Source organism: Natator depressus, chromosome 5, assembly GCF_965152275.1.
Source record: "Natator depressus isolate rNatDep1 chromosome 5, rNatDep2.hap1, whole genome shotgun sequence".
Taxonomy (NCBI): domain Eukaryota; kingdom Metazoa; phylum Chordata; order Testudines; family Cheloniidae; genus Natator; species Natator depressus.
Window position 1 is genome coordinate 61,245,700 of NC_134238.1, and position 25,766 is coordinate 61,271,465.

The 25,766-nt window shown below is 40.2% G+C and overlaps 2 protein-coding genes across 2 annotated transcripts; both read left to right on the plus strand.

The window, feature by feature from the left end:
- Positions 1-1,863: 1,863 nt before the first annotated feature.
- Positions 1,864-8,609, plus strand: LOC141988176 (uncharacterized). Its single transcript, XM_074954008.1, has 5 exons — positions 1,864-2,004; positions 2,289-2,448; positions 3,519-3,705; positions 6,832-7,022; positions 8,388-8,609. The coding sequence occupies exons 1-5, from the start codon at positions 1,997-1,999 to the stop codon at positions 8,559-8,561; spliced, it is 720 nt and encodes a 239-aa protein (XP_074810109.1). The 5' UTR covers positions 1,864-1,996; the 3' UTR covers positions 8,562-8,609.
- LOC141988177 (2'-5'-oligoadenylate synthase 1-like) lies at positions 8,515-22,767 on the plus strand. The gene is made up of 5 exons (XM_074954009.1): positions 8,515-8,548; positions 12,378-12,502; positions 14,766-14,955; positions 19,791-20,000; positions 22,559-22,767. The coding sequence occupies exons 2-5, from the start codon at positions 12,382-12,384 to the stop codon at positions 22,713-22,715; spliced, it is 678 nt and encodes a 225-aa protein (XP_074810110.1). The 5' UTR covers positions 8,515-8,548; positions 12,378-12,381; the 3' UTR covers positions 22,716-22,767.
- Positions 22,768-25,766: the final 2,999 nt, after the last annotated feature.

Genomic DNA, 25,766 nt, shown 5'->3' on the forward strand with positions numbered 1-25,766 from the left:
TAATAGGAATGAATTACTCTTGACAATCTTTTTATCTTATAGTAATGGAAATTGCCTTAAGAATATGGACAAGGGAGATTCTGAAGGACATTGTGCCAGTCCTTGCAAGAACCCTTGTCTAGCTAGTTGTGTGGAGAGCTACATGGAGATCACTAGAAAAAGCCAGCCAGAAATGAAGGATTGGGCTGAGGGCCATGGAACTACTGTTGGCTGCTGTCCTTACTCTGTTGGAGCTCAGAAGACGGAGAGAGAGAGGTGCGTATAGACAGTCCTGGTGTATTTAGGGTACTTCAGCTGAGAACTGTATTGGGAACCAGGAGACCTTCTGTTTGACTGGTCACTGGTCATGAGCAGTTGGAAGCTAGTGAAGGAGAATATTTGTTAAAATGAGCCACCATGAATGGGGGAAGAGAGAGAACACAGATTTATACTGCGTCATGCTCATCAGAGTGGGCTATGCTCAGTGTGCGGTGCTCAACATAAAAGCACCCAGCAAACCCACAACACAGAGATCCCATTCTTCCTTTTCTGGAGTGAAAACCAAGCTACCGGAGGCTTCTTGGGTTGGCAAGCAAGCCATGCCAGCAGCCACAGCCAGCCAAATAGCAGCTGTTTCTGGTTATCTGACACTTCATGTAGCTCAGAGAGCTTTTTTGTTTCCTTTCTGCTTTTTTCCCCTTATTATCTTGATCTGATTTTTGTAGGCCGTGGATGTGCACAGCCTATGACCCAGGACTGACCTATAGTAGCTAGCAGAGATGGACTTTCCCCATATTGGGTGTTACTCATGTTAATGAAGGCATCACACAACGCTATAATATAAACTTGTGCTTTGGTGACAGGGATGTCAACAGAAAAAAATTTACTGACAAGTAACTAGTACTTACTGACTGAATAATTATTTTGTTTACTCTCACCGATGTGGGTAGGTAGAATACTGCCCTCCCTCACATATAAATATAATGTCAAAACAGCACTTGTCCCAAACCAGCAAGTAAGAGAAGGGCTCTTAATTTCTTAAAATAGTGTGTATAGTTCTTGGTCTTTTCTCTCAAGTTCACTCTGGGGATATACTCTGACCCCATGTGGGTTTTTAAAGTCTGCTTTTTTAAAAGTATGAATATGTGACAAAAACAGCAATGACAATATGTTAAAAGAAGACTCATTATGTATAGTAAAATACCATTGTATGGGAGATAACACACTAATGTCTGTCTGACTCTCCCTGTGAAATACACAGCAAGTAGTAGGACTTTGACACAAGTCATCCTGTCAAAACTACCAATACTTGTTACACAATATATAACCTGTGCAACTCTCTGTTGCTGGATATTATTGGACATTCAAACTGGTTTTATGTACAGAAGAAATGTTGGTGAGAACACCAGTGTTATCTGGTATACTTTCCACAAAATGCCAAAGAATCTATGTTCCAGAGACCAGGCAAAAGAGATCTTAATTTAACATCTGACATAATAAATGAACCTTGAACAGTGCAAGACTTATAATGCTCCACTGTCAGCATAGGCTGAGAGTCTAAGAACAGAAGCTGAGACCACAGCTTGTCAGTTTCTGGTTCAGGTTTAAGTGTTTCCAGAATCATGTTAACCTGCATAGAAAGCATGAGTACTTTTATTTTCAAATCATGCAGGTCTCTTCATGCTTTTGAAAAACTCTCGTCACACACGGAATCATTAATAAGATGGTCTCATTCTGGTGATATGCAAACTACAAGTCCCACAATGCTCTGCAGCTGGGGAGTAGTGCAGAAATGCTTTCAGCCTTCACGTGGAGGTAACTGGGAAACGAAGAAATAAACACACTTGCCATGAAGTGCAAGTATCTGTTTTTGCAAAAGTAAAAGGAATCTTCTTTGACAGGGGCCTGTACCAGGAAAGTTCTTTCAGTGTGATAAACTCCTTTTTGAATGGGTATGCATGAAAAAGAAAATTAATGGAAAGAAATCAGGGCTTCTGTACAGCTTATTCTTCAGAAAATGTTTAGGTAGGTAATTCAGAAGTGTTCTCCTCTTTTTTTTTTTTCCCTCTGTACAATAGAAGCTGCTATTAATATATCACTAACTTTATCAGCATTTTATTAGACTAAAGTTTGAATGACTAAACAAGTTTTGAAACCATTTTGGTAAATACTGCAAATATCGGTGCAATATACTTTGAATCACTATCCTAACCACAGCTCTGTTCAGAGGTTTATACTGTTTTTCAGATGTATAAAATAATTCTGTGCCCCCCCGGAGTAAAGTCTTACTTTTATTTCTTTTTGTAAAGGGTGGGGTCTCTAAAATCCTACAACTGTGAGCAATGTGGGAATGATTTTGTCAGTCGCACTGCCTTGAGGTATCATTTCCGAGCAAAACATCTTGGAAAAGTTCACTGTGAAAAATGTGGTAGGGAAGTTTTGAGAGAAACACTTCAGGACCATGAAGCGGTAAGGCTGTTTGAGAGCTCTGATTCTGTCTCTTTCTCACAATATAGATTTTATTGGTTCCCAGTCTCTGCTCTTCCTTTTGTATGTTCAGTATGTATTTACCTTTCTTTCAATAAAGACATTTACACTGGAACAGAAAGGACATCTTGTCATTGAAAAATGGCTTATATATACATAGTAAATATATATATCTGATCGTCTGACTGCAGTATGGGTGGAAATCCTGCCCTAGCATGTGGATAGATAAAATAGCCCAATAGATTTTATTATCTCTAATTTCTGTGCTCAGTGCGTTTCAAGTATGGTCTGTCTGTAGGTGTTTCACACCCAATGTAAAAGCAACAGCCATTTAGTTTGTTACAGTGCCACCCCTGCCAAGGAAACCTTGATTAGTTTTATATAAAACTATAAAGAAAATCAAAGGTACCTCCGTGGATTGACTGAAGTCCTGTCCAGCTCAGACATAGCATGGAAGAGTACGAGCTCTGGTGCTTATGGAAGCTCCCACTGCAAACACTAAAGTACGGATTTTATCAGAAGACATTTCTTAGAAAATAATTCCTTTAGGTGGTTTTCTCTTAATCTCATGAATACTTTTCTTATTTGGACTGCCAGGTTCCTATAAGTGGAAGGAAATGTGGCACTGTGCTGTGGTCCAGTTGACTACTGCTTGCCACCATGGAGGTGACTTTATTTCACTGCTGCTATATTTACAAAAATCACCAATGAAAAGTCCATATCCTCTGCAGATACCACATAGTTACCACTGTTCTTTCCTATTCTAAGTATAGTGTCTCAAATAATTCCTATATACATTTTATTTTAAATCATGGCAAGCTTCAAGGTGGATGTCTAAAAATGGAATTATTGGAGCTGTTGCTATTTTTTTATTATATATGCTTTATGAATATGGCCCACCGTCTTTCCCTATATAGTGTGCTTTTAAAAATGTTGAAGTTTGTCTTGAAATGAGCTCCTGGAGGTACTTCCAATTCACTGTATTAGCCAGCCTCTTTTTTCCATATCCAACTTACTCCTATGTATGATGTGCCCCATCTTCCCTTTAACAGGCCAACCATGAAAGGATGACTGCTGAAAAACAAGGGTGTTTCTGGGACATGCCCCCAAAGAGGGAAGCAAAATTTGTGGCCATGGAAATGTCTACCTCCTGTAGGATGTGCCCAAGGCAGTTTGGAACAATCCACAGCAGGGAACACCATGAGAAACAAGATCATCGCTTCACAGCCAGCAAAAGAGGTACCGCTGCTGCTCGGAACAGACGGGAAGTTCTGCTAGAGTGCACTGGCCATTAGGGAGGGAGCATCAAGGGCTAAATACCATCAGTGTCAAATGCTTTCACTGGTGAGATCACTCCCAAGATGGTTAATTTTCCTTGACCATTTGACTCTTATCCAGCAAAACTCTTCCTGAAAGAGCACCGAGTCGTGTGGGGTGCTGATTGTTCTCAATGCCCACTGTAGTTGATAGGAGTTGAGGGTATGTAGCACCATGCAGGATGGGACACTCACACTGGTAACTCTAGTTACTGGTAACCAACTAGTTACAACTAGTGTGTCTGGTGAGGACTTGTGGTGGTGGTTACAATGAATCTCCTCATTTTGCAGTTATGAAATATAATACCTCCTTGCTTTGAGACTGTCTACAGGGCTGGGCATTAACATTTTTGGTATAAATAAATAGATATGGCACAATGTTCCGCTAGTAAATGAATCTACATCAGAAGCTACAGAACAAAAAGCGTATTGAAAATAGACATCATCATTAGTTTGTGTTCACTGTCACGACCTTGTCTTACCCAACCCTCCCTTAGCCATCAGGCTTGTTATTTTAAATGTTGGAGAGGGATATGGATAAGAAATAGCTTGTGCTATTGTCCTCATCCACATTTTGTACTTCTCTGGCAATGAAGCTCCCTTGGAATTCTTAGTGCTTGATCAGTTTGTAGACATTCTTCACACACGTGGAAAGTGTGGTTTTTTTTTGTTTTTTTTTTAATTAGAGGCCTTTAGGAAAGGCACCCTACAGCCAAACGCATTTTTTGGCATACAAGCTGGAGTTCTATTAAATAAATAACAACCACACAGTAACCAAACATAAAAGTGGAATGTGTAATTCTTACAGTAACGGGCCAGCTGCCACAGAAACAAGCTGCTGTTTGATCCAATCAGTGTTTGCTGACCCAAAGGTTATAAAATCATTGCCTCAAGCCATCTGAAAACCATCTGGCCCACTAAGATGTGGGTGATAGACATGACCATAAAACCAAAACCTCGAGTCCCATAAAGAAGATTGGAGCAGCCCCTAGGCTGAACTCTCAGCAGTCTCCTCCAGTAGATATGACTATCTTTATGGCTGTCCCCTTGTTACAACAATTTAGTCTTGGAGAGGACTATTTCTCGCTCCAAACGCTCTCAGCCAGAACTGGCCTGACTTTTCCTACCTGTAAAAACTACGCTACCATCAGATGCCACTAGCAGCTGCTTGCTTGGCATCCCACCAAGCCAACCACTCACAAATACCTCTCCTGTCATAATCGAATGCCCAGGATAAAAATGCCATAACTGATGTCCAACAAATGCCCTTTGTGGGTGGAACAGTCCTGGGCAAGCACATGATACACCAGTGCTCAAAGCCTTTCTCATTTCTCAGTCTACATTTTCGCGAGCCTGTTTACCACAACAGCCAAGGAAACTCCTTTCCATGTCTGGGCTATGTCATTTTGTAACCAGCACCATAAGGCTCAGGAAGGCACAACCGCTCTGCACACAAGACCTAACAATCTAGCTAATCTTTGTAAATAGTTTAGGGTGACTTTAACCGAACTATTAGCCTTCCCCTAATCTGTTCCCTTCGTTGATCAACCTTCACGGCTGGGAAGTGAGACACTCTAGTCTCTACTGATTACTGTGCCCAGGTGTGTAATATATTATTTGGTTCCTCTGTTTTCTCCTATGCCAGTGGAATCCCGAGACACTCTGTGGTGGAACAAATTGTTTAAAGCAAGGCTTTCCAATGCCTGAATCTGCTAAGGCTGAGAAACAAAACATTGTCCAGGTCGTGTGCACAATAGGTCACATCCATGTCTTTCCATTCTAACAAGATACTAAATAGTTCAAAGGAAAATGACAATCACCTGGGCATGCCCTTATCAGAATGCTGAAAGCCCCATCAAATCAAAAGCATTAGAGTGAACCAGCAATAAATAAAAAGCTGCCTTCATACCACAGGCAGGGGGCATGTGATTAAAAGATGGTTACTTTACTGAGCAATTCTGCAAGTCAACGAGATTGTTATTCAAACCCTTCCATGTACAGGCCAAATGATGAATCAGTCCAGACTTTCTTGGCACCACCGCCAGTTACGAAATCTTCAAATTGTTAAAGGGCCCCGTCAGAAGTCCTGTCACTAGAACAGATCTCACTTCACCAGCTTTCTTTTCCCTTACAAATTCTGGAAGAGTAGGTAACGTCAAATTAGCTGACAGAATCCTTTACCCATGATGAGGCATTCTAAAGCCCCTTTTTAAAATCCCCACCACAGAATTCCACCTACCTTCTGATCGTGCAACCCTGCAATAACACCAGTAGGGAAAGCAAATTAACATGAGTACGGGACCCTTTGTCCTTAGAGAATCCTGTTTTAGGGCCTCCTGGTGGTTGGCCAACCTTCCCATTTTTCTTGCCCTTGCTAGGACCTGTGTCCTTCCAATAAGAACTTCTCCCGCATGCCCTCACTGCACTTGGAGAATTTGTGCAAGAATCTCCATAGCTGTTTTCAGCAGGTGCCTCTCCAAGAGGGCCAATAAAACTCTTTGCCTCTCCCAATGTGTTCCTAGTCTCCTGGTACTGGGAGGCCACTGTCTGTAATCTGCTAGGGAATAGGCCGGAAGGAGATCATATAAACCCACAGCTGGATGTAGTGGGTGTGGAAGATGATTTTAACTGTGGTATTTGGGGTAAACTTGAGAAGGGGAAGCAGATAATCTGGGAATGAGGAATTTGTAATAGTTAAGATATGAGAGAGAGAGAGAGAAAAGGGGTGTGCTCGGGTTTTAGCAGTGAAGATAAAAAGGAAGAGGCAGATTTAGAGACAGTGTAGTGGAAAAATGTCAGGTTTTGAGGTATTATACTAATGATTTTTTACTTTACACCACATCACTTGTGGGTCCTTGGGCATTGAGTAATAGCTATCTGCCACAGCTGATTTAAAAGAAAGCAAGGAATTTATAACATTATTATTATTATATTACAATCATATCTGTTCTGGAGATGAATTTTACTCAGTTTGAAATGACCACGAAATGAGAGCTTAAGTCCTTTTCAAGCAAATTAGTGATCAGACTTTAATTTACTTTCTCTGCAGCTCAAATGGCCACTGGATTGTCACCTGGTAATATCTTGGATTATAAAAATCCAACAGAACTAAAGAGATTTGTAGAAGAAATGCTTCGACCCATTCCAGGCCCTGCAAGCATTGCCTGTGCAACAGAAATAGAGGCAGTTATTAATTTGCTCAAGGAATGCTTTCCATTACCCGTAGCTCGGCTCATCAAGGTAAACATGATTTCCTCTTTTTATTGCGGTTCAACAAAATAGCATTTCCTTCATTTGGCAAGGCGTTGCAGTCCGTATGTATCTGTACCACAAACTCCTCTTGTGTCCCAAGAGTCCAGAAGGAGTGATCACATAAACAGTGAATTTCCTTTGGGTTTAGATTCAAGTCTGACCCTTAGCATTATTTGGATCCACCATATTTTCTGAGGATTTAATCCTTTTAAAAGACTAGCATTTAGTTTCTTGCATCTAAATATGAGTTGAGCCTATGGTAATAATCTTTCCTCTACCTGTAATTGCTCTTTTAGACCAATTATACTAATTGTGTAAATCTGGATTTACACAATTTTTTAAGGGAAATTACTGGCTCATTTAGTTCTCCAGAGGTCCTAAAGTGACATCCCTAGAGACTGAATATTCTCACAGGACTGATGTAGTACAGTATCAACTTTCCCGTAACACCCTGTCATTGTACATCAACTTTATTCTGAAGGAACCATTTTTAGGGGTGAGACGGCAATTCTACTTCCATACCCATTCCATATGAAGCCTGTTTACTAAGAAATTAGTGGTGCATTTCTGTTGCAGACAACTGTCTGCTAAGAACTGGCCTGAGATTTCTAACTGATTATAAACACCCCTACCTGTAGTGTGGCCATTGCATTATTGTAAGAATGCTCTCAGTACCAAATACATGAGGATGTACTCATTAGCATGAGTAGGGGTTGCCTAGTTGGGCCCTATGCTCTTACTACAGTGATTGTATCAAGCAGAACTCTAGATGTGTATTGATAGATATGCTCTAGTTTAAAATGTACTTAACAAAATAAAGAGAATGCGTTTGGCACCCAACATTGGGATGCGATTTTTATTAGGTTAGAATCTGTCAGTTACTAATAAGTACTTCTGCATTAGAAAATAAACTCTTTTGACACCAAATTTCAAAAAGGCTCTCACTGCCTTTCTCCTCTGCCTCCCCCCAAACCCCCTCAACATGGTTGACTACAATTTGAATACTGGCATAAACTGGGTTAAACCATATTCAACACCCAGTGAAGAAAACTTGATTTGCCCTTGTGATTTGGGTGTTGAACCCAATTCCATTCCTATAGTATATACCACCAATGATTCTGTGAATTCTGTTACTAATATAGGGCCTGATCCAAAGTCCATTTGAAAGACCCAGAGGTCAGGCCCACCTTGTGTCTCACCTTAGTATCATGTAAACTATAAATTACTTGCAAGTAGGTAGACAAGACAGTCTAAGACATTACAGAAGGCCTGCTTTACCAACATTGCAAAAATGTCCTGTTTACGGAAAAAAATCAAGTGCTAATCATCTTTCTGGCCTATCTTACATAACAGGGAGGCTCATATATAAAAGGAACTGATACACAAGGTTGGTCTGATGTTGATATAGTGCTATTTAGTGAAGCCTTTGAAAATCTAGAAGACTGCAAAAAGAAACTGCCAGAAGTTATAAATGATCTTGGAAAAAGACTGAAGAAATCTTCATGGGCCAGCAGGTTTGGATCATGATGGTTGTGTGTATTTTCTATGTTTAGTTAGTATTAGGGCTTTTACTTGCTCCAGATGTTACACAGGCATCTCAAGATGTGATCCCCCCCCCAGACTGCCGACTTCACAGAGCACAGCAAAATCAGAAAATAAAATGGATAAACTCAAACTAGAAAACTAGACACAAAATGGTGTGTGTACCAATACAGACATTGATAAAATTGCCATTAGAGATTTATAAGGTAGATCACACCGTCTTGTCAAGCCTTAATGATTCACCATTTTCTCCCACTTTGCACCTTCATCCTCTAGTTTCTATAGCATGAATGAAAGCAATTGAATGGGACTCCATACAGACCATTCATCTATAATGTGAAGTACTGTGCTCCTCCCTCACTTCAGTGAGCTTGTCTAGAGACTAAACATGCTCTATCCACAGTGCAAACAAATACTAGGTATCTCACTGCTTTGGCTAACCATGACACATGGTGATCCATGGTGTGTGTGTGTGTGGGGGGGGGAGGGGATACATGGAGACAGCAAACCTGGGTTTCAGGGGACTCTTGTGTCTGCTGCGCAGGAACAGGGTGTATTGTATACTCCCAGGCTGTGGGATTTTGAGGTTGTGGAAAGAGATGCGGCGATATTGCCAGTGATTAATTGGTTTAGTATGAAAGCCAAAGAGTGTCCCCTAAATATTTTTTCTCTAGTGGAGATCCCATCCAACCCAAAATGCACATGGGTTTTGTTTCCCATAAGAAGCCTCATAAAACACATTTGGGATCCTGTTTTAGATCGACCTGTTTTTATATTTAATCTTAATCCAACCTAGTGTCACTCCAGAAACTGCATCTAAATACTCCCTCTAGGGAGGAGGCACTGAGATTGTGGTGGGACAAGTTAGAGGGGAGAACTGAGGTCTATGAGTTAGGGAGGACTGGGTGACGGGATGAGCAATAAAATATAGAGGTGTTTAGCTCTGGGTCAGTGGTTTGAATCCGTCCCAAACAGAAGGGACATGAAGTTGTTAACATGGCTATGTGGCAACCTATGTGAAATATGTTTTGTGTCCTGTCCAGATTCCAGTGGAGAGGTGCTCACATCCCAAGAATGACCATGACAATAGAGAGTTATTGGCAGTCTTGAATGAGAGGCCAAGGCTTGAATTGCCATGGAAACAGGCCATTTTGCCAAAAGAGGCAGCCCCTCGAGTTCTGAGCTGAGGCACACTGCTGAGCAAAGTGTGGAAGCTTGGACCGCTACTGCCCGTGTTGTACCTGTTCAGTGAACGAAGGGATGTCTGGCGTCCCTGGGGTCTGTAATCTGGTATCTTTCATACTCCACGTTTTAGAGACCGTCCACGATGTCAATGTGGGCAGCCACAAAGCATGACCCACACTATTGAGGACGGCAAAATGGCTCAACTTCCTGGAGGTCTTCGAGCCTTGAGCATCGTTGATAAGAAAGCTGTGGCTGGCTTGGCCAGACTGCATACGCCCAATGATAGTTCCATACTGCATGAGCGTTAATTTGTACACACTCATAATGCATTTATATAAATAAACCCATGGCCTATGCCTTTTAAGTGGAAATTAATTTTAAAAACTAGAGAGGATATTAAGACACATTTTGTAGGCTCTTAAAAATATCTCCAGTTTGCATCGCTAGGTGTGGTGAAATATGTATTTTGTGTGTGTGTGTATCTCTTACTGTGAGTGGCAGTGTTTGTTCAGTATCATTCATTTTCATCGCCCTTCAGTTGTCCTTTCTAGCTGTGAATAAGTCTACACTGGGAGTGCTTTGCTATACCAGTATACTGCACTTGCAAAATGTTCCTAGTGTGGATGCAGCTTATAGTGGCAATACTGCACTTTTGCCAACAGCATATTCCGGCCTTCCCCAAATGAAGTAAGCTATCTGAGCAACAGCTTTTGCCGGCACAGCTATGACGGTCAGGGATCACACCTCTTCGCACCCCTGACTGGCGTAGCTATGTGCACAGAAGTTTGTACCGTAGACTTGGCTTAGGTTTCATTAGACTCACAGAAAAATTTCTGCCTGTTGGTCCCACTTGAAAAAAGTTGTAACTGGACAGAAGCATTTCAGCTTTATCAAAACAAAATGTTTTGGATGACCTGAAATTCAATTTTTTTATTTCACTTTATTTGGAATTTTGATTCATAGGAAATGTCAATGTTTGTTTTCTTTATTTATTTTAATTGATGTTCCATTCTGTAATGGCAAACATCTTGAAATCACAAAACTTCCCTAAAATGAAGAATCCAATTCCTGGACAGCTCTGCTTTTATTTATTTTTATATATATATATATAATTACTTTATATGTTCAAACCACAGTTCCCACTGACTTCAGCTATATCTGGGAGTGCTCAGTACTCTGCAAATCAAACGTCGGGGCCTCAAGTCAAGCACTCAGAAAAGGAGGAATAGACAATTTGTGATCACCTGTGACAAGCTGATTAAGTGACTTGCCTAGCAATACATAAGGACTCTGGGGCAGGGACAGGGATAGAATGCCGTTCTCCAGGGCAGAATTCGCTTTACCCACGGGACCCTCTTCTCACTTTCTGTAGTCCCCTGGCTCATTCACTACACACCATCCAGCTTCTGTAACAAATGGGCAGGGATCCTTCACTACACAACTCTGATCCATCCCCAGCACAGGTCCATTTTGTGCATGGTTTGAGGCAGAGATCTTGTGGAAAATTAGTATATGATAATGTAATTAAAGATTGTATCATACTGTATACTCTCAAGGGGAGCACAGGCAACCTTAATTCTGACATTTCTGAACTTTGCACTGCTTGACTTTGTAATTGAATGATGATCTTTTATCATAGTTGTTGTGTATAGTTACTTAGTATTTTTCTTCAGTTTTTCTTTAAAACTTTTTAATGTGGCATCTTATTGACATCAGCAGGGTTGGAACATTTAGCTCAACTACACAGACCTCTGCCACGTTAACAAACAGAGTAACTGGTGGCAGTAATAGGTTAATAGCCTCTGTGCGGAGTAGTATGAGAGGGGGCTGAGACACACATACTTTGCCAGTGGGTTTCACAGATATTTGCTGACTGCAGAGGAGTGGTGAGACTCAGGAAACTTGGGTTCCATTGTTCTCAAATAGACACCGGGGGGGGGGGGGGTGGTGTTTGTTCTCTAATAGTCACAGACTGTCTGTTCTTCCCCAAAACTGGACCTATGAAGGTACGTGTGGTGATCTCTAGGTTTTTTGTATGTAGCTGACTGTAGGGTTCCACTGTTGAAGTTGATCATGGTGTCCAGGAAGTGGAGACTGATATAGGAGTGTTCCAGAGGGAGTTTAATGGACAGGTGGTGTAGTATGTCTGTCTTGGCATTTCCTCTTATTTTTACCACCCAGCAGCAAAAAGGAAGAATATGACAAAGCCACTTACACTGCCAGCTAGTTTGAGAAATTGACCTTCGTTTCCTATTAACGTGAGGTTTTGCATCTTATACATGTCAGTATATGTATTGCTATGAGATATTTATAAATTACTAGCTTTATAAAAGAAATACGAAGGGCCAGACTGGCCACTGGTGTAAACAAGCATGAGTTTTCTGACTTTAGTGGTGTTTAATTCATTTACACTGGTGGTTAATTTGGCCCTGAGACTTCCGTGTGGCCTTTTGCAAATAGCATACAGACTGATATTTATTTTTATTTCTGAGGGAGGAGACTTTCCAGCCACCTTCCTCCATCCTTACTACACAGTAGAAAGGATTTAAACCTTTGAACCCTTCCTTCCCCCAGTATTAATGTTCAGTAATATTTTTTAACTAATGCTTGTTTTAGGATAATGATGGAGAAAAGGACCCAGTTATCCTTACGGTTTCATTTCAAGTGCTATAAGAATCACCATGGTCACTCATTTGATATCATGCCTTGCTATGACATGCTGGGGCCTGCACCATCAACAGGTAGGGGATGAATGTTTTCCTTTGGGGAGAAACTTTCTTTATCAGGGAATGATCACTCATGACCATTTATACCCATCATATAGCTCTATAAATTGCATAATGTTCCAGCTCTGCCTTGTGACATCCAGGCTATAGATCTGTTTTAGTGTTGACAGTTATAGTAGTCTCCGTAGACTATACTGTGAGAGAATTTGGGGGGAAACGGCACTTTTGCCTCACTACTTGCTAATGATTGTGATGCTTTTAAACGCCAAGCACCTTCCCATACATACATACACAAACACACTCTCTCTCTCTCTATGCAGGAACCATCAAACACCTATAAACTAGGTATTCAGATGCAATGTCTAATTTGTGCAATTCTTACTGTACTGAGTTAATAGATTCCATTCCATAATGTATTTCTAGATATACTTCATATCTCTTCTTAACAACTTTAGATGTACGAGAATCATTGGATCTTTATCTGGCATAAAGGGCTTGATTTTCAAAAATGACATAGCCATTGCAGGTATGTCTACACTGCAGTTGGGAGCTGTGAGCTAGCTTACTACTAACAGGAATGAATCTACAACAGCACAAGCTTGCCATTCAGCATCCCGGGTGGGCTTGTGATCTGGTCCCATTTTTCTGCTGCCTGTGTGCTATGGCTTCTCTGCTATTTTTAATGAGCTAATTTGAACAAAGCTAAGGAGGGTTTGCCTACACATGCTGCAATCACACCTCCAACTGCAGTGTACGCATACCCTGTGAATGCAATATCTGCAGTTGCACGCATAAATCAGGTACGTATATAGGTCACTGATTCAGAGCGATCTGGATCGTTTGGTAAACTGTGTGCAGACAAACAATACATGTTTTCATATGACCAAATGTAAATGTATACATCTGGTAACAAAGAATATAGGCCATACTTACAGAATGAGGGACTCTATCCCTGGAAGCAGTGACTCTGAAAAAGATTTGGGGGGGGGGGGGCGAATAATTGGCTGAACAGTTTGATGCTGTTGCCAAAAGAGTTAACACTATCCTGGAATGCATAAACAGGGGAGTCTTGCATAGGAATAGAGAAGTTATTTTACCACTACATTTAGCACTGGTGTGATGGCCGCTGGAATACTGCTTCCAGTTCTGGTGTCTACAATTCAAGAAGGATGTTGATAAATTGGAGACAGTTCAGAGAAGAGCCAAGAGAATGATTAAAGGATTGGAAAGCATGCCTTATAGTGACAGACTCAGAGCTCAATTTATTTAGCTTAATAAAGGGTCAGTTAAGGGGTGACTTAATTACAGTCTGTAAGTATCTACATGGGGAACAAATATTTAGTAAAGGGCTCTTCAGTCTAGCAGAGAAAGGTGTAACACAGTCCAATGGCTGGAAGTTGAAGCTAGACAAATTCAGACTGGAAATAAGGGGTAAATTTTAACAACCAGAGTAATTAAGCATGGGAACAATTTACCAAAGGTAGTGGTGGAATTTCTATCACTGCCAATTTCTGAATCAAGATTGGATGTTTTTCTAAGAGAGATGCACTAGGAATTATTTTGGGGAAGTTCTGTGGCCTGCGTTGTACAGGAAGTCAGATTAGAAGATCACAATGTTCCCTTCTGACCTGGGAATCTTTGAATCTATGAAAAACATGCAAATAGATAATTAGTCACAACTAACTGTTGACATGGTTGATGTTCATGCAGTCTGAATAACTGTATGCATATCGTGCAAATTTTTTTGTACATTCAATAATGTATATTTTTAAAAAATTGGTCCCAATTTTTAACTTTAAAAATCATTATTATAATTTGCCTTTTTCCACACAGATTGTGGAACAAACTAAAGTAAGGATGCCCAAATCAGGAACTTTCCTAATAGGGGAGCATTATTTTAATCGTGTGTGTATGCATATGCAGAATGTATAACCGCTATCAACCAGAAAATATCGATATCTATATATATCAATCTATATGGGGAGAGCGGGAGGAAAAACCCACAACCCACTACCAGTTTTTTGGATAATCTCTTGCATAGGAGATTAAATCTGTTTGTTAAACAAAATATTCTCCTAATAACATTACTGGATCTTGCATGTTTTTGTGTGCCACCAAACCTGGAATGAATTTAGTCTGGACATGAAGTGGGCTTGTTAATGTTATGGGCTTGTGCGATATTTAACAGGATTTTATAGCTGTTATGAAACCTCACTATTTAAAACAAAAAAGTAAAATATTAGGGAATGCAGTCTTAGCCTTTTCTTGGTGTTAACAGGTTTAAAACAGAGCTTTTACCACAAGATCTATCTCTGTAATGACACTGATGAAATCCAGCTGTACTCAATGTGCTTGCTGCAGTACCAGGTTGAGTTTATCAAGGCATCTACCATGGCGGTGAAGGTCCTGATTCGTTTGGTTAAGCACTGGTTCAGGACTTCATTTGCTAAACCAACAGCACAAAATAAGTATGTAACTAACACTTGAGCCTCTTCTCCTTTTAACATCCTTATGTTTTTGAAGACTGAACAGTGAGTACTGTATAATGGATTTTACATAATGTGCGTATTATGCTTCTCCGCTACATCTTACTGGCTGTTTTATAACTGAACTAGAATGTGATCCAATTAGACAGTGCCCTCGAGCAAGAAGATGGAGAGGTGCACAGCTGTGCTAGTGCGATTAATATATTGGCATGGCATTCTCTTTTTCCAATTAAAGTGACTCACTGTTGATTGGCATAAAGGACCCTCCACCTTTACGGCTGACAAGACAGCTTCTGCAAATGCATGACTTGGTGGACTTTTCAAACCTTTCCAAACCAAATAGAGCAGAAATCTGGCACACACTGTTTAAAAGGTGTGTAGCAAATCAGCTGAGTAAGCAGAGCCTTTTACAATAAGTAACTTCTGCTTATTTATGAATTCTGAATTACTGTTCTGAACAATTAACCTAGTCTGTAGGTGTTAATACATTCTGGAGACTAAAGTGAAGGAAGAATGGTTTTGTAGATAACACACTTGATCGGAACTCAGGAGATCTCTGTTCCATCTTCAGTTCTGCTTTAGTGTTCCTGTGTGACCTTGGGCAAGTCAGTTAATCTTTCTGTGCTTCAGTTCCTGTCTACGAAATAGGGCTATAATAATAATACTTCCTTAAGTCACAGCGATCTTGTGAGGATAAATTCATTAATGTTTGTGACACACCAGATACTACTGCAGTGGAAGCCATAAAAGGAACAAAGTGTGTCTGCACTCTGCCCGCTGTGACCTTCATGTGGTTCTCTGTCCTCTCTGTTTAGATTATCACTGCTGTCTCATCTGTTCAGGAAGGACAAGCACTAATGGCCATTTAAACTATTTAAGAAACTACTTTTGTGACTCACTATATAATAAACACTATCTGGATAGAAACCCTATCTGTAGCATGTGATTTCTAGAATACCATATGTTTTTCTTGCTCTACCCCCTTTCAGAGCAGTTAGATGTAGGCATATGTGCCTCTATGTATCACTTTTTAAAAAAGTAACAGCAACATGGTCTACTAACTGCTTCTGTCTTCCTCTTCTGAGCTATGTGATCCCCTCTTACTATATATCCCCCGGCTTCTGACTCCTTCAGATGAACTGAAAAATCTGTGCAACCATAATTTCTTCCAACAAAATGCCCAAGGCAGGTATACCATGAAGGGTTACACCAAACATATTTGTTTGACAGCTAGAAAGTCTCTGATGTGCAGTGACCTAGACAAACTTGGGCACAGGACTAAATATTTTTTATCAAATTCAGCGTAAATTTATTTTCTAAGCAACTAATCCAAATTTAGTAGGTAACTAGCAGATAACTGCTATTAATATTGATCCTCACAGACATATGATTGATTGGTAAAATAAGAAGCTCCTGTACTTAAAAAAAACAAACCAAAACAAAAACACCTTTCACGCTCAGAGTGAACCTGAATCTAGAAATGGGCTTGATATGCAAAGTTTGGATCTGGATTCAAACTGTCCTAATGTGTGGGTGGTTTGGATCTGGGTTTTGGTGTCTGGCTATCTAAATCTGAAGCAAAACTACTGCGGGACTTTAAAAAGTTGGTCAATTTACATTTTCTTTTGTTCACTTCTGCCTTTGCAATTACAAACTGTGGCTGACAGATTTTTCACATTCCATTTCTGACGTGAACACAATCATCCTCACTTCTTGGGATGATTGTTCACTCTAATGCTGAACTCCAAATTTGCTGACTCATCACTGATTTCAGCTCTTTCCTCTTTAGCTGTTTTCAGATGGGCCAGATTCACGTCAGGATTTGCACTGGAAAAACAGCACCAGCAGCCAACATTTTGCCAAGGGGGAGGAGGGCTCCAATGGCCCTACAGCCAGCCTGCTTTTTGCATAAAAAATAGCCAGCGCTCCTCACAGTGGTAGTGTGACTTGGGGTGATTGGTGCATTTCCCTATTAGCCTCCTCTGGCAGGGCTCTGATGAAAGTCCCCTGTGGAAACTAAAGCTTCCTTCTCCAAGGGAACGAAATATGCTTTACCTCTCTGCCCGCTGTAATAGTCCTCACGGGTGAGGGAAGGGCATTTAGCATCTTCCTGCAGTACTGGAGATGCATCTGGTCTCAAGTGGTGCTGAGGGTAAGTTTTGTATGCTGAGTAAAGCTGATGTGTAAGTGAAAGATTCTGTGCATCTTGCTGTGTGGCTGAGGAAGTGACCGTGGTATGAAAAAAATCATGAATTACACTGGTGCTGTTTGCTTTACCTCCCTGCACTAGCTGAGGGATAGAGTAGATGAGCTACTAGATTATAGAAATAGCAAAGACCTATGTTTCAAGACTGGCCAATGAAAGAATGACCCCTCCTTGACATTGAGAGGAAAAGATTGTTTTGCTAGTGACTGATTCTTCATTGTACCAAACCACTCCTGCTTCTTGGGCTGATTGCAATTCCCCTCATGTCTGCAAGAGTTAGAAGCTCTTTTCATTTATCATAGATATTCAGCCAGTGTTGGGAATACGTTTTACCTAATATGTTTGCTGCAATAAATGTCACACTTTTATTGAGATGGGTCAGTTTAAGAGCAATATATACAGAATAATATCTTGATTGCTGTGTGTACTCTGATTCAGATGTGCCATCTAATATTTTCTCTTGTGATGAATGTGAAAAAAAATCCTGTATGAAAGGCCAGAATTCACCAAGACCAACATCCATTCTTTTGGGAAATTATTCCTTTCAACAGGAAGCATACAGTGCTTTGCTCTTTTAGTACTTCATCTGAAGCCCATACAAGCCAGTGGGGACTCTGTCCATTGATTTCACAGGGTTTTGGGTTAAGCCCACAAGATATGTCCACACTGCAATATAAGCCCAGGGTTATTAGAACTCGAGTTAACAGACCCTAGATATGTTTTACCTTGGGCTAGAGTATCTACACTCATTTGTAATCTCAGATTAGGAATTGTTGAAAACTGGGTCCCAAACTGTGTCCAACCACCCATATCCCAGACTCCCTAACACCTTCCCAGAATGTGGCTGCCCTAGCCCTTTGTTTCTGATGCAGTGAGGGAAAACTTGACTGTTCAGAGGACAAAGAAAATCAGTCCATGGGATTGTGGAATACTTTTGGTGGACTTCCAGAGTATGAGTCCAATGGAGCTGTGTCTACACTGCAAAAGCAATAGGGCTTGAACCTTGAGTCCTGGGTGGACTCAGACTCAGGGGTCCTGGAATCCTGGGTCCAAACCCTGGGTTGGGATGATTTGCATGTAGGCAGAAGTGGAGTTAAGCTTGAGCCTGAATTTGAACCCTGGACTTAAATTGCAGGGTAGATATACCCTTAAATTATACCAAGACTTCTTGGGTATGTCTACATTGCAATAAAACACCTTCAGCAGGGCTAAGGCTGTGGGGCTGATTAGTGTCAATGTTTGGGATCAGGCTGATGCCTGGGCTCTTGTACCCTCCCCCCGTGTGGGGTCCCAGAGTCTGGGAGCCAGCCTGAGCTTGAATGTCTGCACGACAACTGTATAGCCTCATAGGCAGAGCCCTGTGAGCCTGAGTCAGCTGACTTGGGACAGTTGCAGGTGGTTTATTGAAGTGTAGATGTTCCCTCGGAGTCTAATTTTTGTACCAGTGAAGTCAAATGGGAGTTTTGCCCTCCACTTCAATAGGAGCAGAATCGAGGCCTTAAACTGAAGCCATCTGACTTTTGGTGGTGTATGGTCTGTCTCTTTTCTTCTCCTCACCCAATGCTACAATGTAATCAGAATAAATTCTTTACAATGTAAAGAATACATGGACAAAACATTCAAAAAACAGTAGGAGAACGCTTCAACCTCTCTGGCCACTCAGTAACAGATTTAAAGGTGGCAATTTTGCAACAGAAAAGCTTCAAAAACAGACTCCAACGAGAAACTGCTGAGCTCGAATTAATATGCAAACTAGATACCATTAACTTGGGTTTGAATGGAGACTGGGAGTGGCTGGGTCATTACACATATTGAATCTATTTCCCCATGTTAAGTATCCTCACACCTTCTTGTCAACTGTATAAATGGGCCATCTTCATTATCACTACAAAAGTTTTTTTTCTCTTGCTGATAATAGCTCAACTTAATTAATTAGCCTCTTACAGTTGGTATGGCTACTTCCACCTTTTCATGTTTTCTCTGTGTGTGTGTGTGTGTGTGTATATGTATGTGTAGGTATATATTTGTGTGTGTGTGTGTGTATATGTATATATCTTCTTACTCTATGTTCCATTCTATGCATCCGATGAAGTGGGCTGTAGCCCACGAAAGCTTATGCTCAAATAAAACTGTTAGTCTCTAAGGTGCCACAAGTACTCCTGTTCTTTTTAATGTAATCAGAGGCATTTCTGATGGTCGTAAATGGTTCCAATTCTTTCTTTACCATATTGTTTTAGCTATTAGGCCATGGAGCTAGTGATTTGGCTTGTGACTTCTGGCATCCATGGCTCAGCTTACACAGCAGAATGTATGGCATATTTTTGATGCATTCTGTACCTGATCTGGACACATTTGTAATTTAATCACAAAGCTGCTCTCTCCTTTTTACTGATCAATTTTCTTTATTATGCAGAATAAAATAAACTTTTCAGTGCCCCCATTGAGGGGCCTGACTAGGGACAACAGCATAATGATTGCAATGGATAACAAACAACATGAAAGTGCAAAGCTAACTTTTGTTGCTTGTTAGTGTTTGTTTTTACTTGCATTTTGTTTGTAAGAGTTTCCTGTGTAGACTTTGATGTGCTAAGCCTGTGTTTTATGAATTTAGGTTTCGCAGGCTTCCTTCTTCCTATGCTGTAGAGCTCATCACAATCTCCATCTGGCAGCTGGCAGGGAAGCCAGTCTTTTTCAGTCTGGTTCAGGGAATGAGAGCTATCCTGAAGCTTCTGGTTAGATACCCAGAAATGTGCATTGTTTGGCACAAACACTACAGCCCAAACTCTACAATTTTCAAAAAGGTGATCCAGAAGCAAACCAGGTAACTATATGACAAAATATCTCCTGTCATCTTAATGTAAATATACCCACCAGACAGGCATAGCTGCAGCAGCTGAATTCTGCTTCTGTCCTCAATAGTTCATGGGGAAAAGGAGTCCCCTTAACTCATGGGAGGCAATGCAACTTTCCATTAAGAGATTACTAACATGCTTTAAAGAGACACACAATGTCTCCATAGTTTGTATCAAAACCTATTTACAGAGGGGCACTCCCTTTACTATTCTAGCTAGAGACTGTACACAGAAAGTGAAATTTACCCCAGTACATATCACCTGCACAAGCGGCTAAACATTAAAGGGAAAATCTTCTGTAACTAGTTGATGGGCAGATGCATGTGAGGGAAGAAAAATACTTCCATCTGCCCCACAGGCTATGTGGCATGAGGTCCTCCGCTGCTGCAATTGTCAGGAGAAGGGTCCCTTCTGGAAGACCTCCAAAGACATATAAATAGGCTTGAGATGATTCTGTTTTTATCAGTAAATGTTAGTAAATGTCAATTTCGCTGTACGCACATAAACTGACAAATTCCACTAATGATAAAAAATTACAGATAGACAAAGAACATGCTGCTTGAGAACTTATTAGAGTTTGATTTAAGAATATTTACTTTGCATGGTTTCACATCTGAAGTTGACAATTTGTGTTTTAACAGTTAAACTGTCATTAAATAATTATCTGAACTCCTCCCCATAATTTCATCAAACTATGAAATTTAAATTAATGATAATCTGTAGAAATGCTTAAATAAACATTCAAACATGTCAAAATTATAAACAGAATTGAATTCTGCCAGGCCTATGTATAAGACAGGGCATTACTGTGCTATCTAGAAAACATGTTCCAAATTATGGAATTTACGAATGCTATTGTCAATTTCTGGCAAGCTAGAAGAGATCCACAGTCCTGCCACACTGAAGCTGCTTTTTGTATTTACTTTTACTTACTGTGTGTGAAGTACCTAGCACAATAGGGTCCTGGTCCATGACTGGGGTCCTAGGTGCTACCATAACACAAACAAATAATAACTTTTTAAAAAAATCCTAGGAAATTCCATGCAAAAAATGTATTAAGAGAACATGGAGATTCCATGATTAAATAAGTAAATCAGGAAATGACACAGTTTAAGATTTCATTGTTCTGTGATTGTACAGCTCCAGGGCATCCTGCTTAGGGCTTCTAAGTGCTCAGGCAACAAATAACAATTATGTGCTGCTTGCATGTATGTTAATTTAATACATGTATTTAATGCATGTATGTCAATTTAATACATGTTATAGAGTACATTTTTTACAGCCTTAGATATATGTTGTGTAGCATCTTACTGTAGTTTTAACTTGCACGAACAGTACTTCCGTATGATACCATCTCTCTGAATTGACTTGATAAACTTTTTTTTATATGTTGAGTTCTCTTCTCTCGAAAGCATGTATTTTAATAGTTTTGTTAGCATCCGTATGAATGTTCCTTTCAACCAATATTACAGTCTTCCAGAGGTGCAGTTCTAAGCATTAAGCAGTCAACTATGCTGCAAAGAAAGGCAGTCTATAAATATGGCAGCAAATTTTCCACCATTACTCTCTATTATATATGTTATGTGTAGTATTGCTCGTAGGTACAGTTACTAAGTATCTTTCATATAAATGACTTGCATGGGCTCTGCTTGATTGGAACACAAGATGCCACGTGGGTCTAATGCTGTAGAAAAGTTGTATGGTGATATCTTGTATCATTTTTACAATGTGATCATGTAATTAATGAGACTGTATTGTCATGTACATACACAAGAGGCAGAATTAAGGATGCTCATTCAAATGTAACTTGGCATTTTCTGTCTTTTTGTATTCTGTGCAATCTTACTACTTCTTTAATATAAGGAGAATAGATTGTTTTAAACTGTAATATAAAGTTCAGGTGAATAATCCTGCATCAATAGTTCTACTGTTTGACATATTTAAAACTTTAAAGAAATAATCATGGAATAAGAGTACCTAGGGGTTTACATACATTTCCCCATGAGTCTGTCCCTTTAAATTAGTAAGTAACATGACCAGAGAAAACAGATAATGCTATACGATTCTAAAAGCAGAAGGGATTGAAGAGTGAAAAGGTCAAACTCCTCCCAGCTTTTAGCCTTGTGTCCTGTGTATTATCAAGTTCCCCCCTTTCTTTGCTTTCTTATGTCGCAAAGACAATCAGCACATCTGTTGGGGGGGCTTAATTTATTACTTCAGAGAAGGAGGAGTAAGAGAGAAGTGGTACAAGGTGTTAAGGACAATATTACAGTAGTGATAGACTATATAAAGCAAAACGTAATGTCTGTCTACTTTCAAGCACTATATATGTCTTCAGTTATCTTGACTTTCTGACATTTTTGAAACATCAGCCTTTTTCATCTTATCACAAAGTGCTGCTTTCCAATGCTATTGGACTAGCTTTTGGTTGGTTACCCACTAACATCAGAGCTACAGTTTGGGTCTTAGTAAATTGCTAGATCTCACCTCTTGGTATTGATCATATTGATTCTTATTTTTCTCTCAGGCCATTTGTTTTGGATCCTGCAAACCCAACATTTAATGCGTGTGAGAACAGCAACGCTTGGGATGAAGTGGCTCATGTGGCGAGACGGAGCCTCCTTAAGCCTCTTTTTAATGGTGTGCAAGCAAAGGAGCCCTGGCTTTTTACAAATGGCTGGTAAAAAACCAACCAGGCTAACACTTTCTCTGAAGTCCTGTCAAATAGGTTTGCCAAGGCATAGGAGACAAGTCTGCCAATAGGAATATTCCACTATAAAGAAATGTAAATAAAAAACAGTGGAGTGTGTGTTGTTTTCTCTCTAATCTACTTAACAATTCTTTGTCATTACTTCTGAATGAACCAGACACAATCCACTCGAGTCACAGGATTAAATCGTCTGCTACATTTTTATCCCTGTGTGAGGGACAAAGCTGAAAGATATGTTTCCTTATATTTGTAAAGAGTTCAAGCACCAGACCAAAGAGGGCAACATTTCATAGCTCCTACAACTTCCTTCCTTCACAGCTCACTAGGGAAGCACTGGAATTCCATAAAACTTTTGAGCATTGTTTACTTTAAAAAGGCCCATATAAAGAACTCACTGCTTACACGGTAAGATGACTATAACTCCATAACATCTGGCAAATCACTAGGTTGCAATAGATAAATGCTGGAAGGCTCTACACTAGGCTGTCTCACAATACATCGTTTATTTCCAGAAATTATGGCTGATATATCTTCTGAGTATAAGATGAAGGGGAGGTCGGAAAGATAATGAAGAGTGGAGATAATTTATGTATCCAGACTCTACCTATTGTATGGTCTACGGAGGCCCTAACCCTTTTAGTCTGTAATGACAGACTTTTATATACAGTTGCAACATAAGTAATTGGGGCTACAGCACAAAGACCCCACCTGAAGGGGAGTTGGAAAGACTGCATTGTTTGCTGGAATGATGGTTTTGCAGTGGTGGCTACTAACAACAGGAGAAACAGCATGGAGTATGGGACCTGATCCTACAAGGTGCTTGAGCATCATCAGCACTCCCGGGGGTCAAGCTAGTGGTGAGGAGGAAACACAACTGAAACAGAACAGGAGGGAAATAGAAGTGGGAAAGTAGTCAGCATCAAAAAAAATTTTTTTTCTTGAGTAGCATGCTGTGTTAGTCTTAAGGTAGTTTATATGGTTAAATTACTTCACGCTAGCACAGCGGATCATCTGGGATCCGCTGTGGATTTGGTGTCTAGTAATTTTTAATTTGGCTTTACTTTGATTCATCTATGGGCAGATAACAGTTCACATAATTGAAAGAAAGGTATGAAAAATTAAATTGTGTTGAAAAAATGGTCAAATTATTAGTCCATTTTAAGTGGCCAGTAGGACGGTTTATTTCTTCATCCAAATAAACAAATATAAAAATCAAGTTATTCCAACACTTTACCATTTACAAGCAGTTGTTTAAATACTTTTTGATGCTGAAATTATACCTTGATAGATAGGGACCAAATAGGTAGGTAAACAATTGTTATCAAATGCAAAATAGAGCATGTACTGTTTATTGATGCTGTATAAAATTTATTGTACTCCATGAATCATTATGTTTTGAAAACACATCCTGAATGAAAGCTATTTTTTCCCAAAGTGGTCCAAGCAAACTATTAGACGTTAGTGCTTTGTTAATTACAGTTGAATTTGTTCTGACAGTGTGAACACCACAGTGTCTCTCATGCTGAGAAATTAAAAATTCATAGTGTTCCATTATCTTGTATTTGTTTTAATAACATAATTGGCAAGAGTTCACTGCCTGAGATGTTAAATTGCATTGGTATATGTTTCTCAACTTAATATAGCAAAGTGTTGCTTTAAGATGCATTTCTGCTTTCACCACAGATGCTTTCACTTGAGGGTTCTCTCAGTGGGCAAAAAGTGAGAATTAAAAGCACCTTGCTGCTCCCCAGCACAGACTTCAATCCCAGCTGCTGCTACTTTTGAAGAAGCTGTTTTCTTTTCTATTCTCCTGTAGAAGCTCCTAGTACGATAATTAAGAGGGAGTGGTAGTGTTTCTTTTCTTACTAAACAACTTCTACCAGAAATTTTGGAAACCTGACATTTATTTTTTTTCATTTATTGTGTATGTTATGGTAGTTCCTAGGGGCAATCTGAAAATAGACCCCAACTGTATTCAACCCTGTACAAACAGACTAAAAGGTAGTCACTACACAAAAAAGCTTGAAGACAATTGACATCTTGTCAAGATTCTTTTCTCTGCAGATAAGCTATGATTTGCTTTGCTATGCTTCCATCACCACTAGTAAGGTGAATGGTTTTCCAGCAGCAGTTCTATCATTCTTGTTGCACCATTCCTGGTTTTCTCTTTTGCTTCACAGGTGGCTACTTTCCTGGACCCTAACTTTACTTTGGATGGTAAAAGAATGAGGCAGTTTTGTTTCAAAGTATTCATTTCTCTACCTTGAAATACATGACATTTAAAAGTATTAATGGCTATATTTTCATAACACTGGCCTGCCCTACTTACACAAGAAAAATGCTAATTTAAGTCAATTCAATTAATTGAAAAAGAACTCCCAGTCAGATGATTTTATTTGAGAAAGAACTATAGAATCAGGTTCTTGGTCAGGGCGGGGGAACTACAGCCCACAAGCCACACCACGCAGCTTGGTCCTGCTGTAGCTCTCCAGCTGGGCCCACACCATGTGGCTCCCAGAAGCCACAGCATAGCCCTGCTCTGGCTCCTACATGCTCCAATGAGAGCTGCAGGGGCAGTGCCTGTGGATGGGGCAGCGTGCAGAACTGCCTGGCAGCACCTCTGTATAGGAGCCAGAGAACGGACACTGCTTCCGGGAACCACTTGAGGTAAGCGCTGCTCAGAGCCTGCACCCCCTGAACCTTTCCCAATGCCCCAGCCCTGATCCCCCTCCCGCTCTCCAAACCCCTCAATGCCAGCCCAGAGCACCCACCTGCACCCCATGTCTCTCATACCCAGAGCCCAACCCCAATTTTGTGAGCATTCATGGCCTGCCATAAAATTTCTATTTCCCAATGTGGCCCTTGGTGGCTAAATGTTAGTTGCAGATCTCAAAAAAAAACAAAAAAAACCACCCTTATTACAAAATAAGCTATGGGTATTTATAATGTGCTAACACCTGACAATCAGTTATTCACACTACATTTTACATAGTATAAGTAAGTCAATCCACTCTAATTTTAGTTG

Bases quoted from the DNA above. Each gene is read 5' to 3' on its own strand.
- LOC141988176 (XM_074954008.1), top strand. The intron at 3,706-6,831 runs GTACCGCTGCTG...CTTTCTCTGCAG, and splicing joins CTTCACAGCCAGCAAAAGAG to CTCAAATGGCCACTGGATTG. The intron at 7,023-8,387 runs GTAAACATGATT...CTTACATAACAG, and splicing joins CCGTAGCTCGGCTCATCAAG to GGAGGCTCATATATAAAAGG.
- LOC141988177 (XM_074954009.1), top strand. From the start codon at position 12,382: ATGATGGAGAAAAGGACCCAGTTATCCTTACGGTTTCATTTCAAGTGC. The intron at 12,503-14,765 runs GTAGGGGATGAA...TGGTGTTAACAG, and splicing joins GGGGCCTGCACCATCAACAG to GTTTAAAACAGAGCTTTTAC. The intron at 14,956-19,790 runs GTATGTAACTAA...TTATGAATTTAG, and splicing joins AAACCAACAGCACAAAATAA to GTTTCGCAGGCTTCCTTCTT.